This window comes from Podarcis cretensis (genome assembly GCF_951804945.1).
Source record: "Podarcis cretensis genome assembly, chromosome: 5".
Taxonomy (NCBI): Eukaryota; Metazoa; Chordata; class Lepidosauria; order Squamata; family Lacertidae; genus Podarcis; species Podarcis cretensis.
The window spans coordinates 6493645-6511855 of NC_137174.1; the positions used below are offsets into that span (position 1 = coordinate 6493645).

Genomic DNA, 18211 nt, shown 5'->3' on the forward strand with positions numbered 1-18211 from the left:
GCCGCATGCATGTGTGGACCCCCTCAACATTTCTCCAAAGCAGATACCAGAAAATAGAGGCTGCCACTGGTAAATACGGAGTGTAGGAGAGGTCTTTGGACCAGGATCAGGAAAATGTAACTGCTGGGAACAATTGTGCTGTTATAGTTGGCAAGGCTGATCCTTTCAACAGCCATCTCTTGACAGTCACACAGTTTATCCAGAGCAAAGAAATGAAATGTGGAGTATCTTTCTTCTCCACCCAAGGAATTGCTGACTTTCCAGTCACTAAGTACCAGCTGTTGAAACCAATTCTGTCCACCCAGAGTGACTGAATGACCCTTTCTGATGTCTTTGGGTGGTGCAGAAGTAGGTGGCCAGAACGCAAGTGAACAAGGCTGGCTTTCAGCAGATTCTGAGTTCATGTCCTGCCAAATGTCATGGGCAAATGCGGGAGTCTCCTCCCAGTCCCTGGTGGGCTTTAGTGTGCATCCAAAATGCCAAATGTTGACCTCAGAGGAGAACAGGGAAGCTTGCCTAGTACTATGAACATCAACTATGATGAACTGCAGGAAGGAGAAGGGGCAGAGGAACACAAGAAGAGCCCTGCTGATAAACCCAAGCTACATCCAGTCCAGCATTTAGCTTCCAACAGAGGCCAGTCAGATGCCACCTCGAAGTCCTCAAGCAGGATGTGAAAGCAAATCCCCTCCCTTCCTGTCTGCTTGCCAGCAGCAGATATCCAGAGGAATAAGGTTTCTGAAGCTGGAAGTTTCATTTTAGTGCATACCCACAGACAGCCGTATCGTCCAAAAAGCTGTATAACCCCTTTACAAGCCACATCCTCTTGGGAGAGCAAACTTCTTAACTATGGTTCTAGATTCACGTAGGTAGCTGCGTTGGTCTGACGCAGTCAATATATACTATATATATATATATATATATGTATACACACACATATATATATATATTAAAGAATTGTCCAGTAGCACCTTAGAGACCAACTAAGTTTGTTCTGGGTAGAAGCTTTCATGTGCATGCACACTTCTTCAGATACACTGAAACGTAGGATGATGGAAACGTAGGACCACATTGAGCTGCATGACTAGAATCCTTAACTATGGGTTTGTGAAGAAGTATTTTCTCTCACCTGTCCATAAACTACTGTCCATCCATTTGGTTGGATCAGGGCTGGCATGATGCTTGAAAGAGGGCAGCAGCAGCTGCGCTGTGGCACCCAACAGCAGGCTGTCTGTCACTAAAAAGAGCAGAGGCTGCAGAGAGGCATTCTGGGAAGTTGAGATAATGGGAAGTTGAGATGATTGCAGCTGAAGCTGCATCAGCTGATACTTCTCTTCAGAGAGCTGGGATGTAGGTGATCTGGCACTGTAATATGCACAATATTGAAATGCTTTTTTAAAACATGTGTGTGTGTGTGTGTGTGTGTGTGTGTGTAATGACAAAACATGGCTTATTCTGCCTCTGAACAGCTTCTGCCCTTCACAAAGCACTGGCTGGCTGGGCTTAACAAATGGCATCAGGAGTTGTTGCCTTGATGGAAGTATCCAAGGTCACACCTGGTCCTATTGTGGTATCCCACACCACAGGCAAATATTTTACCAGCTTGGCATTCCAAACTCCACCCACAGTTTCACCACTGCTGAAAAGACATTAGGGATGTGGGTTTGTCACCACTAATTGCTTCGAATCAACCTCTAATTATGCATTGGCATAAAACCAGATGTGCTCTGAACACAAGACATTTCCAACCACCAGAGATCACCAGCTGGACATTTGAAATATGTCCCTTGACAATCTTAAGCTAGTTTGAGTTTGGACTTGCCCATAGATTGAACTGGAGAAGCTTCCACCTGAAACCATTTTGTCTTGACAGAGAATGAAGCTTTTCTGTGATTTGAACTCCCTTTAAGTGGCTAACATTCTCCTTTCCCTTCCTCCCCCACAACAAACACTCTGTGAGGTGAGTGGGGCTGAGAGACTTCAAAGAAGTGTGACTAGCCCAAGGTCACCCAGCAGCTGTATGTGGAGGAGCGGAGACGCGAACCCGGTTCCCCAGATTACAAGACTACCGCTCTTAACCACTACACCACACTGGCACACAAGTCAGGTGAAGACTTACGCAGGTATCTAAGCGACAAGTACATTCAGTTGTTATAGTCCTCACATGGAGATGGTCCAAAGTCATCACCATGGGGTGGCAACTCCATGTGAAGGTCCTAAACTTTGACCGTTATTTACCATGTGGTTCAATTAAATTTTGAGGCAAGAGTCAGAAGGCAGCAGTGCATGAAAATGTTCTTTAAAATGACTGTACCAGACAGATTTCTGTTACCTGTATTACATTTATTTCCCACCATTTTTCTAAGGCAGGCTTCTTCCAAGCCTAGATTCCTCAGCATCCAAGCATTGACCAGAACTGCATAGCTCCAGCAAAGCATTTGCCTTGTGTGTCTACAGACACACAACCAATCATCCCCAGAATCTTTGGCAATGTGAACAACAATTGTTGTCATTTAAGGAACCCTCAAAGGATTTTGCAGGAGAAAAATCAATCTCTATAAGACTGAAAACCGACAGAGAGAAGCTTCTCCACTGATCACTACACTTAAACCCATCTCTTATCTCAATGTCTTTCCTTGAAATTACCCATAAATTCATTTGCTAAGGAAGAGAGACACCAAATTTACTTGTTTGTTCTAGGTAAAATTTCAGTGGGAAGGTGAATGTCATGTTGTTGTTGTTGTTGTTGTTGTTGTTGTTGTTGTTGTTGTTTTTAAAAAATCTGATTTTTAATTCTCACCTTTCATCTTGAAGTGTTGCCTACTCTTTTGGAGAGCATGATGGGGTTCCCTGATCATAGAATCATAGAATCATAGAGTTGGAAGAGACCACAAGGGCCATCAAGTCCAACCCCCTGCCAAGCAGGAAACACCATCAGAGCACTCCTGACATATGGTTGTCAAGCCTCTGCTTAAAGACCTCCAAAGAAAGAGACTCCACCACACTCCTTGGCAGCAAATTCCACTGTCGGACAGCTCTTACTGTCAGGAAGTTCTTCCTAATGTTTAGGTGGAATCTTGGCTTCTAAGTTGTATTTTGTGTTGTGTATTATGTATTTTGTGTTTTTATTGTATTTTGTGTTTTTATATTCAAATTTTATGTTGTGAACCATCCTGAGAGCTATGGATAATGGGCAGTATATAAATTGAAGAAGAAGAAAAGAAAAAGAAGAAGAGGAGGAGGAGGAGGAGGAGGAGGAGGAGGAGGAGGAGGAGGAGGAGAAAGAAGAAGGAACCAATGATGAAGAAGCCAACATCAGGGATGAAGATAAGGGTGAGAGGCCCATGGTTCCATTTGCACTGTCAGGTGAGTCTGGGGTGTCTGAAGAGGGATAACATTAACCTGCAAAAGCTATCTACAGCCTGTGGCACTTCAAATTTTCATGGGGAGAGGTCCATGTTTGACTGCATGCTCACCAAAACCAAACTTCCCTGCACGAAGAAAAATAGTGCGTTGTCAACAAGGCTCAGGTGAAGTGCTCCCCCAGATACCCTCACTTTTTTAGTGCAAGCTTCTACTACAGCGATGCAGTCCAGGGAAGGTTCTTGATTCTGCTGAATGTATATATTTGCTGTGTCAAAAAAACAGGGCGGGTGCAACCGAGAGAATCAGAGGAATGTAAGGAAATCAAACTTGCACTAACTCTGCTGATTTTTAGTCACAAGAGGGATGGTAATACTCATATGGAAAACAGTCAGGAAGCAAACTGGTCAAGGACCAAACTCTCCCTCCCCCACCGCCCCCGACAAAAAGAAATATTTTCATAAAAGAGGGTTGGCCTTTCCTGGCTGATGCCTGATCCTGAGCCGAGCCATACTGTTAGTTCAGGTGGCAAGTGGAATCAGCTAGAACTCTGTTTAACATTTGCTCTGCACCCTCTGCTACGGTTTGCCATATCATTTTCCCTCCAACGCATTTGGGCTGTTGACAGTAAGAAAAACTAGGAAAGAGAATTTGGAGAATTACAGGGATGGAGAGAAAAAAAGGAGATTGTTAAATGACCTCCCGTTGGCATCACTTGCTAAATAACTAGCAAGCATGAAATGCGACAAGATTTACAATGTTTGGAAAACCTGCTATGTAATCAGCAATGATTCATATTGTAGAAAAATAGAAACAGAGAATGAATTTGGGCTGGGCGAAGAGGAGGCTTGCTCAAGAAAAACACACAAACAGGGAAACATTTTTCTCAACTGAGACAAGCCGATTACACTGAGAAGATCAGGGGAACATCTAAGTGGAGACACAAGCAGGATATTAACTGAGACCGGATCAAGAGCAACACCAAAATTAGTCAAAAAGGAGAAACAAACAACTTACGGAGAACTGGAAGGTGGTGTGAAAATGATCTAAAAAAATTATAGCAGCCACAGAAGCTGCTGGAATGGAAAAAAGTGGAAGGTCTTTTTCCATAGAGAACTCCTCTATCTCACCTTCTGACACATCAAAGGGTATAAAAAGAAAGACGAGTCAGAGAGACAGAGAAGGTGCTAAATTAACTTTTCAAAACAGAGGACATGCAATCAAATGAATCAGAAGCCTTGTGCAGATGGTCATGTTTATGGAGTGTAGAGATGGATATTGGCAGGGCTGGACCTCCTGGGTTCTCTCTTCCACATGTTCTAGGGCTCATGTGCAATTTGGCTGATACAGAATGGATGCACATTTTGTATAGAATAGGAAGCTGAGCACATGGGGTCTTAAGCATGTGTTGCTAGGTGGCATGATCCACAGGGGGCAGGCCCATGCCTGCTCAGGTGCAAGGAGCACTGTAGGGACTACAGTCACAAGTCACTTATAGGCCGGACAGAGAAAATTCACCAGTCTTCTGATTGATTCTTCTACCCTACACATATTTGTACGCAATTTTTGCATAATGTACACATAGAGAGTGATTTTTTGCATGTTCTTTTCACCAGTATATAAATGCTTACGCCCACTTTACATTTTATATGCATTTTTGTGCACGCTACTTGGCTGAGAACAGGACTGCAGCATTTGGAGAAGGGCGAATTCTGAAGGATACTTGTGCTTCGATTTGTGCGCTCTTTTGGAAAGTGTGACTGCGATAGGTTTGCCTTTAAATGTGAACTGAACTGGCTTCTCCTCCATCCGTAATTGTAACTTGGAAATCCAGAGTGAGGGGACTGAGAGTCAGTTGGTGGGAAGGGAAGTGGCTCCTAAATTTTGCACCCTGATCTGCATTAACGAAACATTTTTATTTTATTTTTTGGATTCAGGCAGAACAAACATCCCTTGGTTATTTGCGAGACTAAATTTTCGATGTGAATATTGTTGTCCATGATCAGGAACCATTCTTATGGCTGGTTCGATCAGCTTCACTAACTCTTGAACGAACGTGAGCAAAGAGAAGAGAAAAAGACATGAGCATCATGTTGTGCACTGGAAAGCTTTGCCAGTGGCGCTTTATTTTCAGTGGGATCCACGTTCCCATGGAAGAGGGGGCTCCCCAAAACCAATGAGCTTGCCCCCCTCCCCCCATTGCTGGACTCCTGTCATTGACATATACTTTTTTTCAGAGAATAATAATAATAATAATAATAATTTATTACGGGTGGCACTGTGGGTTAAACCACAGAGCCTAGGACTTGCCGATCAGAAGGTTGGCGGTTCGAATCCCTGCGACGGGATGAGCTCCCGTTGCTCGGTCCCTGCTCCTGCCAACCTAGCAGTTTGAAAGCACATAAAAGTGCAAGTAGATAAATAGGTACCGCTCCAGCAGGAAGGTAAACGGCATTTCCATGCACTGCTCTGGTTCGCCAGAAGTGGCTTAGTCATGCTGGCCACATGACCCGGAAGCTGTTTGCCGGCTCCCTTGGCCAGTAAAGCAAGATGAGCGCCACAACCCCAGAGTCAGTCACGACTGGACCTAATGGTCAGGGGTCCCTTTACCTTTACCTACTATTTATACCTCGCCCATCTGGCTGAGTTTCCCCAGCCACTCTGGGCGGCTTCCAATCAAGTGTTAAAAACAATACAGCATTAAATATTAAAAACTTCCCTAAACAGGGCTGCCTTCAGATGTCTTTTAAAGAGAAGATAGCTGCTTATTTCCTTCACATCTGAAGGGAGGGCGTTCCACAGGGCGGGCGCCACTACCGAGAAGGCCCTCTGTCTGGTTCTCTGTAACCTCACTTCTCGCAATGAGGGAACTGCCAGAAGGCCCTCGGTGCTGGATCTCAGTATCCGGGCTGAACAATGGGGAGACACTCCTTAGAAATATACATTGCCTCCTCCATGCCCCCCCCCCGCCCCACAATCCCAGCCAGCAGTACTGAAATTGATCGTCTTCCACATACCAGTCCATATAGTTCATGTTATTTTGCACAACAGCTGTCTGGGGAGGCTGAAAGAATCTAAGAAATTCTTCTTCCAGAGCTCAGCTCCGAAGAGGAAAATATGCATTTGCATCGAAAGCAGCGAAGCCACCTCAAAGTCAGCCCCAAAGAACAGGCTGGTTTTCAGTCTTTGCCTTCGGCTGTGGTCTCTTAAGTAGCACCAGAGGGCAGACAAGTGATGCTCAGGGAGCAACTGAGAGGCTGAGCAGTGCGCTTGCTCCTTTTGGCACCATGCTGGCTGTCCATTTCCAGGCTACGTTAGCAGGAGTTTCTCTCTGACACAAAGTGCCACATATTTAGTCATAGCTGCAATTTCAGAGTGCTCTCACACAGCACATGTACTTTGCGACGTTGTTTACTTGGGAGACGAAGCCCACTGAACAGAACATTAAAAATCTCCCTTCTTCTGTGTAAAAGAGTGCTAAGCAATGCCTTGAGGAAGTGAACTTCATCTCTGGCAATTAGACATGAAAGAAAATGTATTTCACAGCAAATTAGTTTGTTGTGCTTAATATGCTACCAGATGCTTAGGAACTTTAAACAAAGAAGGACTTTCTTCCTTTCTGGGTAGTTCCAACACTCTCAATAAAGCAGCTTCTGGTTTTTGTTGAGGTTGTTGTTGTTTTTATACGGCCAAGACAACAAATCCAGCGTCATACCATCCTTGGGAAACTTGAATGCACACACAAAAATAAGATTAATGGGATACAATATTGACAGCTGGGATAGCTCAGTCAGTAGAACATGAGACTCTTATTCTCAAGGCTTGAGCCCCACGCTGGACACAATAGTCCTGCATTGCAGGGGTTGGTCTAGATGGCCCTTGTGGTCCCTTCCAACTCTACAAATTCTACGATCCTGTCCCTGATTACTTCCCATTTTAAATAGCTACATCTGTACCTATCCTTTCATGTAGTAACTCCCTACCTGCCCACTCCTGTACTTTACCAAGCATTACAAACAAACAAAAAATACTTAAAGTATTAGGGATAAATTTAGATTACTGATCAGGGTCCTGGACAGTGAATAGCAGGTACCCATCATAGCAGCAGGTGGCGATGTGGTCTAAACCACCAAGCCTCTTGGGCTTACCGGTAGGAAGGTCAGCAGTTCGAATCCCCGTAATGGGGTGAGCTCCCGTTGTAATTTGAAAGCATGCCAGTGAAAGTAGATAAATAGGTATTGCTGAGATGGGAAGGTAAACGGCGCTTCTGTGCACTGGTTTCCGTCATGGTGTTCCATTGTGCCAGAAGTGGTTTAGTCATGCTGGCCACTTGACCTGGAAAGCTGTCTGTGGATAAATGTCAGCTCCCTCGGCCTGAAAGCGAGATGAGTGCCACACCCCATAGTCACCTTTGACTGGACTTAACCATCCAGGGTCCTTTACCTTATACATATCTCTTACCAGCCACAGATCTGGAGGCTTGTTTCAAGCAATTAGCACTTGGAGCCATATAAAATCCTTTGTCCAGAAGCTATGGGGCAACATGAACATGTTCAGGATGGATAAGGAAAGTTATTCAGTTCCCCTGTTAACCATGCAACATTTGCATCCAGGAGACTGTCTCCCATCAGTGCATTTAGAATGGATTTGGGGTGTCTGTGTCTGTAGTGGTTAGAGGACTAAGACGAAGCCAGTGTGGTGTAGTGGTTAAGAGCGGTAGTCTCGTAATCTGGGGAACCGGGTTCGCGTCTCCGCTCCTCCACATGCAGCTGCTGGGTGACCTTGGGCCAGTCACACTTCTTTGAAGTCTCTCAGCCTCACTCACCTCACAGAGTGTTTGTTGTGGGGGAGGAAGGGAAAAGGAGAATGTTAGCCGCTTTGAGACTCCTTAAAGGGAGTGAAAAGGCGGGATATCAAATCCAAACTCTTCTTCTTCTTCTTCTTGGGAGCCGAGGGTTCAAATCTCCCCCCAGCCATAAAGCTCAGTGGGCACTGCCTCCTCTCAGACTGACCTACCTCACAGGGTTGTTGTGGGGATTAAATGAAGGGGGGGAGGAATCATTTGCACCGTGTTGAGAGTCTTGGAAAAGACGGTGGAATAGAAATGCAACAAGGTAAAGGTAAAGGTAAAGGGACCCCTGACCATTAGGTCCAGTCACGGATGACTCTGGGGTTGTGGCACTCATCTCCCTTTACTGGCCGAGGGAGGTGGTGTTTGTCTGCAGACGGCTTCCAGGTCATGTGGCCAGCATGAGTAAAGCCATTTCTGGTGAACCAGAGCAGCACACGGAAATGCTGTTTACCCACCCGCCAGAGCGGTACCTATTTATCTACTTGCACTTTGACGTGCTTTTGAGCTGCTAGGTTGGCAGGAGGAGGGACCGAGCAACGGGAGCTCACCCCGTCGTGGGGATTCGAACCTCCGACCTTCCAATCGGCAAGCCCTAGGCTCTGTGGTTTAGACCACGGCGCCACCTGCGTCCCAATGCAACAAATAAATGACAATGTCTACATCCTTACTAGATATGTCACACACACAAATATATAAATAAATCAAAAGGAGGCCATCATAAAAGCAGGAACTTCTGACTGAGTGCACCTAAGTAGTCAGACACCTTGGCGGCCAGCCATCTTCTTCCCCTGCCTGATGAGAAGCCTGAACTGACCCAAGACAGGGACTCCACATTCCCCCAAAGGAGGACTAAATGTCCCAGCACACCTGTGACATTAATCATGTCCACTCCTGCCAAGGTGAAAGGGGTGTAAGTCACACCATGTTCCCACCCAGCAGGCTGGGACACGCATTCCCTCGGGTGTCTTGGATAGGTGTATGATGCTCCACCAAGGAAGTGGGGCAATCTTTTGCTCCCATCGGCTCCCTCTTCTCCTGCCCCAGAGAAGTCTAGGGACCTCGCAGCCGGCTGGTGGGGAGAGGCAGTGATGAGAAGTGCTTCGGGTTTTGTTTTGCGTGGACAGGCGGAGTCCCCAGATCCCGCACAGTCCCCCCCCCCGTCATGTGGAATAACGACTCAAGACAACATGCTATGGGATTAAATTGGCCACAACTTTATTAAATTTCAAATGTGGGTAGACCTTGGCTCAGGCACTGGGCGTTCTCCCTCCCCAGTCCCCAGCCGGGGACCTAGGGAGCATCAGGGTTATCCAGTGTGTGGGGGGGGGGATGGGCCGGCTCTGGAGAACATATGTTCAAGCAGAGATAGCCGCCCCCGTTACGCCGCCGCAGGGGAGAGCAATGACGACCTTTCGGCGTACGGCCAAAGCCTCCCTTCAAAAACCCCTTTAACGGGGAACCCTGGTATCGCCGCCGCAAAGAGGAAGATGGACTAAAGGATTCTGCCCAAGGCCTGATACCGCCAAAGTTGTGACGTTTTGCTACGGGAAAGGCGAAACCTGCCAATGCAGGGAAATTCCTTTCCGGCCCTTTAACAGCGACCTTAATGTAGCAGCGCCCGCATACCTGTGGAGACAGGTTAACCTGCAAAACCTGTGAAGAAAATTCAACCTGCAAAATAAGACATTAACTGAGGGTGGGTAGGGTGGGAGAAGCTCTGGAGCCAAGTAAGGATTCCCAGGTAAGATCCTCCCTCTATTGTGTGGGCAGGTAATCCCTCCCCTACCTGGCCTGGTCTCCTTGGCAACGCTTCCCCCCAGGTGGGATTGGACAACTGACTGAGGTAGGCGGAGACCTCCAGGTATCCCACCTGAGGGAAGGCAAAGCCAAGCCTATGCTGTTGGAGCCGTTCCAGATCTAGGGGCTGCACGCGTCCACGCAAAGGGTGCCCCCCGTTTTAGGCGGGGAGCAGTCATTGTTTGTGCACAAAGCACTGATCCTTTATACATACAGGTATTCCACGCATCCCTTTCAAGGGTGAACAAAATGATGTGTTTTTGTTTTTTTCTTTCATTTCCAAGGTAAGCTTTGGAACTAAGTCACAATATGTTTAATGAGCCTTTGTCCATTGTAACGGTGAACGGCCTGAGCCTTTGAAATAGCTGTCAACTGTACACAAATGCAGAGCTTTTAACAACTCAATATCTAGAGGTTTTCCTTGTACTAAGCATAACTCTTTTCTTCCCATTACTGACATATTCATTACCATATCTTTAAAAAAGCCAGCCACTATTTACTTACGATGTTCTGAAACAATTTATACCAAAAGGGGTCAAATTTAATGGCCACATCTAAAGAAAATATCATAAATAGAGACAGTAAAAACAAAACAGAACCGCAAGATTTAAGACACATACGCTCATAATTTAATGTTTGACAAAGCAAAGCATTATTCCAGGGCATGAGGTGCTGATGGCTCAGAGACAATCCCTGCCGACTCACGGAAATGCAGCCAAAGATTAGAAAAGCAGAGTTTGAGAGACAATCAGGAAATAAGCAGTTTGGCCACAGCTGTCTCAGAGAAACGGAAGAAGGGCATATACTAAAGAAAAAGAGAAAAAAAGATAGCAACAGAAACTGTCAACATGAGGAAAGGGATGAATGGAGAATTTAAAGCATCCTGGAAGGAAGATATATCTGTTGGAAGCTGCCCAGAGTGCCATGGTATAATAATAATAATAATAATAATAATAATAATAATAATAATAATACATTATTTGTCCAGGCATATAAAATAAGCCAGATTGGAAAACACGACACCTACCGTCCCAGGCCTGGGATATGGAATCCTTCCATCGTATTGCACCCAGCGATGGTCCACACTCTCCTTGTGGGCATAATGTCCATTGAAAACAGCTCGGATATCAGCCATACTGTACACACAAACAGCAGAGCCCTTGAATACAGAGCTGCAAAAACAGAAGCAAGTCGTGAGTGCAGCGTATTCAGCTCAGCACCTGAAAACAACCACTGACTTCAAGATCAAACTTTCAAAGCGAATAATTCCTTCTTCTTTTTTGCATGATAACAACAAATCCCCCCATATGTACATCAGGGACTTTTTGGTGGGTGAAAATCACATGCTCCGTCATTTGCATATAATAGGAAATGAAACCAGGTCAAACTGGTCAAATTCAATATACTCAACAATATTTACAAAGTTTCAAAAAACCACCACTGCTTTTAAAGACAATCTAGATACACGTGTGAAAGACTTTCCTGTTTGCTTTTACTGAAAAGGGAGGCAGAATCTTGAAGAACAAACTAAGTTTTCTTCCATCCTCCCCAAACCTCTGCAACATGCAGTACATTTGTGGCAGGAAGAACATAAGGTTCCTTGATAGATAAATTGACATGGCAAGGCTTCCCAGAGGGTAGGAAGCTACAAATCATTATCTGAAAAGTATTATAGTGCAGAATCCCCTGACTGTCTCTAGTTTATCATGTATAGTGGACTTCATAATTAGAATTATAAAATTGAAACAAGGCTCGGGAACTAGCAGGCCCTGGGCTAAATCCACCTGTTTCCATTCCCTATTGTCAATTCCAAACAGAAAAGAGGGGCAGGGATGAAATGCCTGTGGAAAACCTCCATTTCGCACCAAGTCTTTTGTCCAAGTCCCTCAAAAATAGTTGCTGACCTGTGGTTTGAAGTAATAAACTACCAAGAACAGTTCCCATTGAAGTTGGAATCCATCTTATATGAGAGGGTAATGGTTGGTGGGCTCTGCTGAAGGCCTGACATACTGGCTTGTAACCCTTGCAGAGTTTTGTTTAAATCTTGAAGAACAGAAGGGATCCCATGCTAAATGCAACACTGGGCTTGGATGTCAGCCATATGTTATATTTGTATCTTGCCTTCCCCGCAAGAGCTCAAAGGTGCATTTTCGCCTCAAAGCATGGCGGTGAAATCTGTCAGGCAAAGAGAACGTGCTTTGGCCAAGCCTAATAGCTGAATCTTGGACTTGAACCTTGATCTCCCACATCTGAGCCCAGCACTTCATCTGCCACACCAACTGGCTCTCACTGGGGGGCACTGAGAAAGCCACAATTTCCCTGCCTGCGCTTACCTCCTAAGGTGGTTGTAAAAAGGCAAAATAATATTTACTGTAATCCAATCTGAGGCCTAGTATTGCATTATAAACCAGCCAGGGTTCTTCAAGAAGGTCCATTTTAGTTTGTACACAGGTTTGGTCTCCAGGAGTTAAAGCGTACCTGGTGGTAGTGAATACACCATAAACCATAGGATTTCTTTCATCTCTCGTAGAAAGTAAGAACACGTCTTCTGCAATGGAGAATATGTTGCTTTTAAAGTTAAGTATGTAGGTATTTTCTTACTTATATGCATTTTTCAAATTTGCAAACTTTTGGCTAACCCCTGAAAATAAAGCAATGGCTCTCACTTTTTAGTTTCTATTGTTGCTTAGGCAAATAATTTACTATTTCCCAGACCCTAATTGTTAGTATGCCTCACTAACAGACTCCAAACCCATAACTGCAGATACTGTACATGTGGTAAGCCTCTCTGCCTGCCCCTCACTGCATACAGAATATAACATGTGGCAAGATGTTGCACATGGATGCACAATTCCTGCAATCTCCCCTTGTCAAAAAGGAGAGTGTGGGAGCAAGTAGCTACATGCAGAGTGTGTCTCTTGTGGTACCCTACATTACACAAATGTTGGGCAGTGCATGTGCGGGCCCATGGCCACGTGTCCAGACACAGGCTGTGTCAACCAGTCTGCAAAAGCAGAACAAAAACAAAACAAAACCCTGAAATAAAAGCTATCAAATCTGTAAATATCAGTCCGTGTCTGAAGTCCTGAAAGGGCTCCATGCTTATGCATGTACCGGCACAGGCACCCAGCTTAAGCCATTTAAGCCACTGTTACTCTGTGTGATGGAATGTTGTGATTCAGAGTTATTTTAAACTCCAGCTCATTCTCTCCACTTTGGGACTGAAAAGCTTGTAGAGACAGAGTGGCCAGGTAGAGATGAGGACCTGACGCAGGTACATCTACAGTGGTACATCAGTTTAAGAGCAGCCCGGTTTAAGAACAATTCGGTTTACGAATTCCACAAAACCAGAAGTAGTGTCCCAGTTTGAGAACTTTACCTTGGTCTAAGAAAGGAATGGGTGTGGGTGGCGCTGTGGGTTAAACCACAGAGCCTAGGACTTGCCGATCAGAAGGTTCAAATCCCCGCGACAGGGTGAGCTCCCGTTGCTCGGTCCCTGCTCCTGCCAACCTAGCAGTTTGAAAGCACGTCAAAGTGCAAGTAGATAAATAGGTACCACTCTGGTGGGAAGGCAAACGGCATTTCTGTGTGATGCTCTGGTTCGCCAGAAGTGGCTTAGTCATGCTGGCCACATGACCCGGAAGCTGTACACCGGCTCCCTCGGCCAATAAAGCGAGATGAGTGCCGCAACCCCAGAGTCGGTCCCTTTACCTTTTAAGAAAGGAATCCGAATGGTGGAAGGGCACCGGCAGGGGCGAACAAAGGCATTGTGACACCTGGGGTGGGGTGCCGCTACATAGCGTGCATGTGCAGCGCTGCTACGTCTGACACATGCGTCGGACGTAGCAATGCCACACATGCGCTGTACATAGTGATTTGCCAGTGGCGGTGCTCCAGTGCCGTACAGACGGTGCTGGTATCCTCTGCTCGCAGCTGCAGCTGTGAACAGAGGATCCTCTACATTTTGCTGTAGCGGCGACAGAGGGATCCCACTGCCGTCTGTACGGCGCTCAAGTGGCACTGGCAGCAAACCGCTATGTAAAGTGCATGTGCATCATCGTTGTGTACAGGGCATGTGTGCAACGCTGCACATGCGCTGTACATAGCAGTTTGCCGTCGGCACCGGGATCCTTTGGTCATGGCTGCAGCTGCGAACGGAGGATCTTGCCATGGCGGGGCCAGCTCCCGTGGGTTGCCTTCTTGTCACCCCCCCCCCAGACATGGCACCCAGGGCGCAATGCCCCCACACACCCTATTGCGATGCCACTGGGCACCGGCGGTGGTTTAAGAATGGTTTTGGTTTAAGAACGGACTTCCAAAATCGATTAAGTTTGTAAACCGAGGTATCACTGTATTTTCCTTCCTTCTTTTACACTGAGCCACACCCGCGAGACTCATAAACACGATACATCCTGAAGGCCCAGCTTTCAGGCATGGGGTAGATGTTGGAATGCTCCCCCGCAGCACTCCCCTCCCTTCAGATAGAAAGCTAGCCTATAAGGGGAAAGGGTTTAGCCTTTCCCTTTGCATCCTTTTATTCTATGTGCAAGGTTTTCATTTCTTAAAATGCAAATGTATTCACTCATGTGAGCCCCCACCTGCCATCTAGATTGCCACAGAACGTGAGGTGACCAGCTCGGTTTCTAAGCACAAGTCATAAACAAATATATTCTCTGGGTTTATTGTGTGCTGCTTGCTTTTCCTGTACAAAGCAATACAGACGCCAAGGCTCCGTTTACCTGTCCAGGCATGGTTGCCACCACTGGGCTATTACTCACATGCTGTTGCAATTAGTAGGAGTAAAAGTGTTTGCTCACCCACAGAATTCTTGTTTGCAGAGCTTTGTATAACATGTTATGCAGGTGTCCCAAAGGGCTGCTCTTACTTGGCTGTCATGAGAAACCACATGGGTGGAAATCTTTGCATTTAGTAAGATCGGTGTGTGAAGAGCAGCAGAAGAGGCAGCCAATAAAGGACCCAGTGGCATGTCTAAAGGGAGGCCAGAACTTTGGCTTGGTACTCTCTAGAGATATCGGGTCCTCCTTTAAAAAGGGCACGTATTCCGGTGAGACCTGGACAACCGACACCCTGTGTTGTGGGTGGGTATGATTGGTCAGCCACAACACCTGATTGGTAGGTCCCTCAAAGCTGGGTGCAATCTGGCCAATGGGACGCAGTCCAAACGGTTTGAGGGACCTATTTATACCCATGCACGTGACCCAGAGCTTCCTCTTATGGCACGTGCATTCGGAACACCCACCCACCTCTCTCTACTTTTAGGGTTTTGCGCTTGACCTTGCTATGCCGTCATGTGTCGTCTGTCGTTGGGACAGGGGCACGGCAGGAATTTCCCCCACTTGACCAATTGGCTGTTGCCATTTGGGTTTCACCTGCCGCACAGCAAATCGCCACAACTTGTAAGGTTGCAGATAGGCTCTGGTTCAGGTGATAGGGATGTGAGAAGGCTCTCGCCATCCCTATGTGAAGCGTATTCCGTTAAAGGAATCCAGGGACTTGATGGTTTGGTCAACCCCTGTGAGGGGGTTGTGCCCGTGCCTGAGTCCAGGGGGACATTTGGGTGGCAGAGTTAGCCTGTTCTCAGCTTTCTGCTTATCCAGATGTTCACCCTTGGCTGACCTATGCTGGAACCCTAGGTCAGCGCTACCTGCATGGCAGGGAGCTAGTTGAACCAGAGCCTATGCAACCAGTCACTTTCTGTAATCAATAAAGTTGTGGCCTAAATTCTGCCAAAAACCAGAACCAAAATTTGAGTCGTGTGTGAATTTATTTAGGAGGGAGGTTTCTGGGTCTGAACATGCAAATTTTATTACAACAAAACCTGCTTACAGGGGTCGCCTTGGATACTGTGCCACAAAAAGTCCCCTAAACATCAGGGGACTGTTAGTTGACCTCTACAGAGAAAGATTACACTCTACACATTTTTGTTCCATATTGTCTGTCTACCTTACAGCTGAGCCCATTTTTGGGACAATTTGGGAAGTGAGGGTTTAAAGAAATTTCCCATGCCCCCAGTAGCAGCTACTTTCAAATGAAGAAAATAGGTTTATAAAGTCTTGGTCTTCTGTGATTAAAGAAGGGATGGGAGAGAGAGAGCCACTAAAGCTGAAATTCACTTACGTAGCTCGTCAAAATGTGTAGCTGCTCCCTCTGGACCTGGGATCGAGCAAATGAGCCTGGCTTTCAGGAACGTGGTCCACTTGTTGATCAGACTGCGTTGGCCCCCCATGTCGTTCTGATGGAAAAGAAATAATGTAATTTAATTTCTGCTGGAAAGAAAGGAAGACTTTTACCTAAACAGCTTGAAAAGGTGTAACATGCCTGTTTTTCAGAAAGAAAATTTTTTCGGGGGAGGGGGAAGTTAGGAAAATGAAGTGATAATACAGCATTTTCTACACTGGATTGGAGCAGAATACTTAGCTGCAGGAGATTTTAACAAGCTGAGCAGCCATTTGTGGACGAGTGGGATCACTGTCACCCAGTGTACCCCCAGCACAAGCACCTCACCTTTCTCTGGGCCTGACATAGACAGATGAACTTCTTTTTCCATATGTAGGCTCCAGTCTAACACAGGTAGATTCAACTCATACAACTAACATGTCTCATAAAATCCTGGTAGCACCTATGCAATGAATCCTTGGATGGTTTTTGAGTAGAGCCTGGATGGCCATCTGTCATGGATGCTTGAGCCACGATTCCTGTACTGCAGGGGGTTGGACTAGATGACCCCCAGGGTTGCTTCCAACTCTATGAGTCTATGAATAGCAGCACCAGAAAAGAATATCTGAGGGGCAGGGGGCGAAAAGGGGCAAACAAAATATCTGATTGGAGGCGAGCTTTGTATCAACAGGATCAACTGGATCTCAGGCCTTCCTGGTGATAGTACCTCTCTTTGGAATGACCTTCTCAGAGAAGGGCACCTGGCTGATAGCCTTGCAACTTTTTATATATTGGAGTCCAACAATTTATTGGAGTCCAACAATACCTGGAGGACCACAGGTAAGCATACCAGCTCCAGGCAATTGAAGACAGATGCTGAACAACTGCATGTTGTACGAACAAGAGTTGTCTGGGATATGATTTTCATAGCTTCATTTTTCATCTCGGTTCTGTTCTTTAGTTCTTCCCCTTTCCAATGGTGTCTATGCCCTGGACACAGCTGATGGAAAACAGAAGGTCCTCAGTTGAGTGCAGGGGACAGCAGTGGGCTGATGAGCTGATAATCTGCCTTTGTTCACCTTCTACAAAAAGTACATTTGGCCACAACGAATTCAGACTATAGGGTGCCACAGGGCTCTTAGTTGTCTTTACAATAAACCTCATTATATTGCTAGAGAAAGCTCTTAAGGGTTTTCATTTCACTGCGAATAACAACTTAATTAGCACCTACTGCTTAGTAGTCTCTTAAACTGTAAGGAAACCCTAGCGCTCCGCCTACAAGTGACTCCTTCCAAGGAACAAGAAAGTACCTATCAAAAGTCTGCTATTCACTTGTGCCTGGGTGTCAGAAGCACGTACAGGAAGGCTGCCAAATGTGAGGGAGATATTTGACCTTGGTCAGTTACAGTAAAACTATAGTCACATGGAAAATCTGAACTGACTTTTTCGGGAGGGGAAGGAAAAGGTACTAAGAAATTCAGGGCAATTATATGCTAGGGAGACAATGTAACTATCTTGTAGACCATCATGAACAGTTCACCACTTCTCTGATCACGATCATATTTGGCAAGAAGAACTGGAATAATGGCACAGAGCTGCCTAAGAAAAGCACACCACTTTCAGAAACACCCTATTTTAACGTTTTAACAGTCAGACACAAGCTGAAGCAAGTATTGCATCCATCAGCACCTTCAATGAAATTCAGAATCACATGGCTGGAAAGAGAAGCACATGTGGCTGGAATTCCTTGTTTCTTTATATCTGGTTATCATAAATTTGGGGTGGAGGCCTTTTCCAGCCTTTGGCCACATTTGATTCCCCCATGGGCAAAACGTGTGGCACTGATGGGCCAGAGGGGGAAAGGGAGGGAGGAGACAAAAGGGGGCAGAACAATGGATGGCGTGACTCTGACTTTCATAGAGAAGGCTAGATTCCAGCCATGTGAAATTATTATTATTATTATTATTATTATTATTATTATTATTATTATTTATACCTCGCCCATCTGGCTGAGTTTCCCCA

At 45.9% G+C, this 18211-nt stretch overlaps 1 protein-coding gene across 1 annotated transcript in view; it reads right to left on the minus strand.

Moving 5' to 3' along the window:
* Positions 1-18211, minus strand: part of SEMA3D (semaphorin 3D) — a 188496-nt gene that overhangs the window by 43562 nt on the left and 126723 nt on the right. Inside the window, exons 9-11 of the mRNA XM_079975171.1 lie at positions 16151-16265; positions 12491-12560; positions 11040-11184 (exon numbers count right to left, since the gene is read on the minus strand). Coding sequence (XP_079831297.1) covers positions 11040-11184; positions 12491-12560; positions 16151-16265 — 330 coding nt within the window. The remainder of the gene's footprint in view (positions 1-11039; positions 11185-12490; positions 12561-16150; positions 16266-18211) is intronic.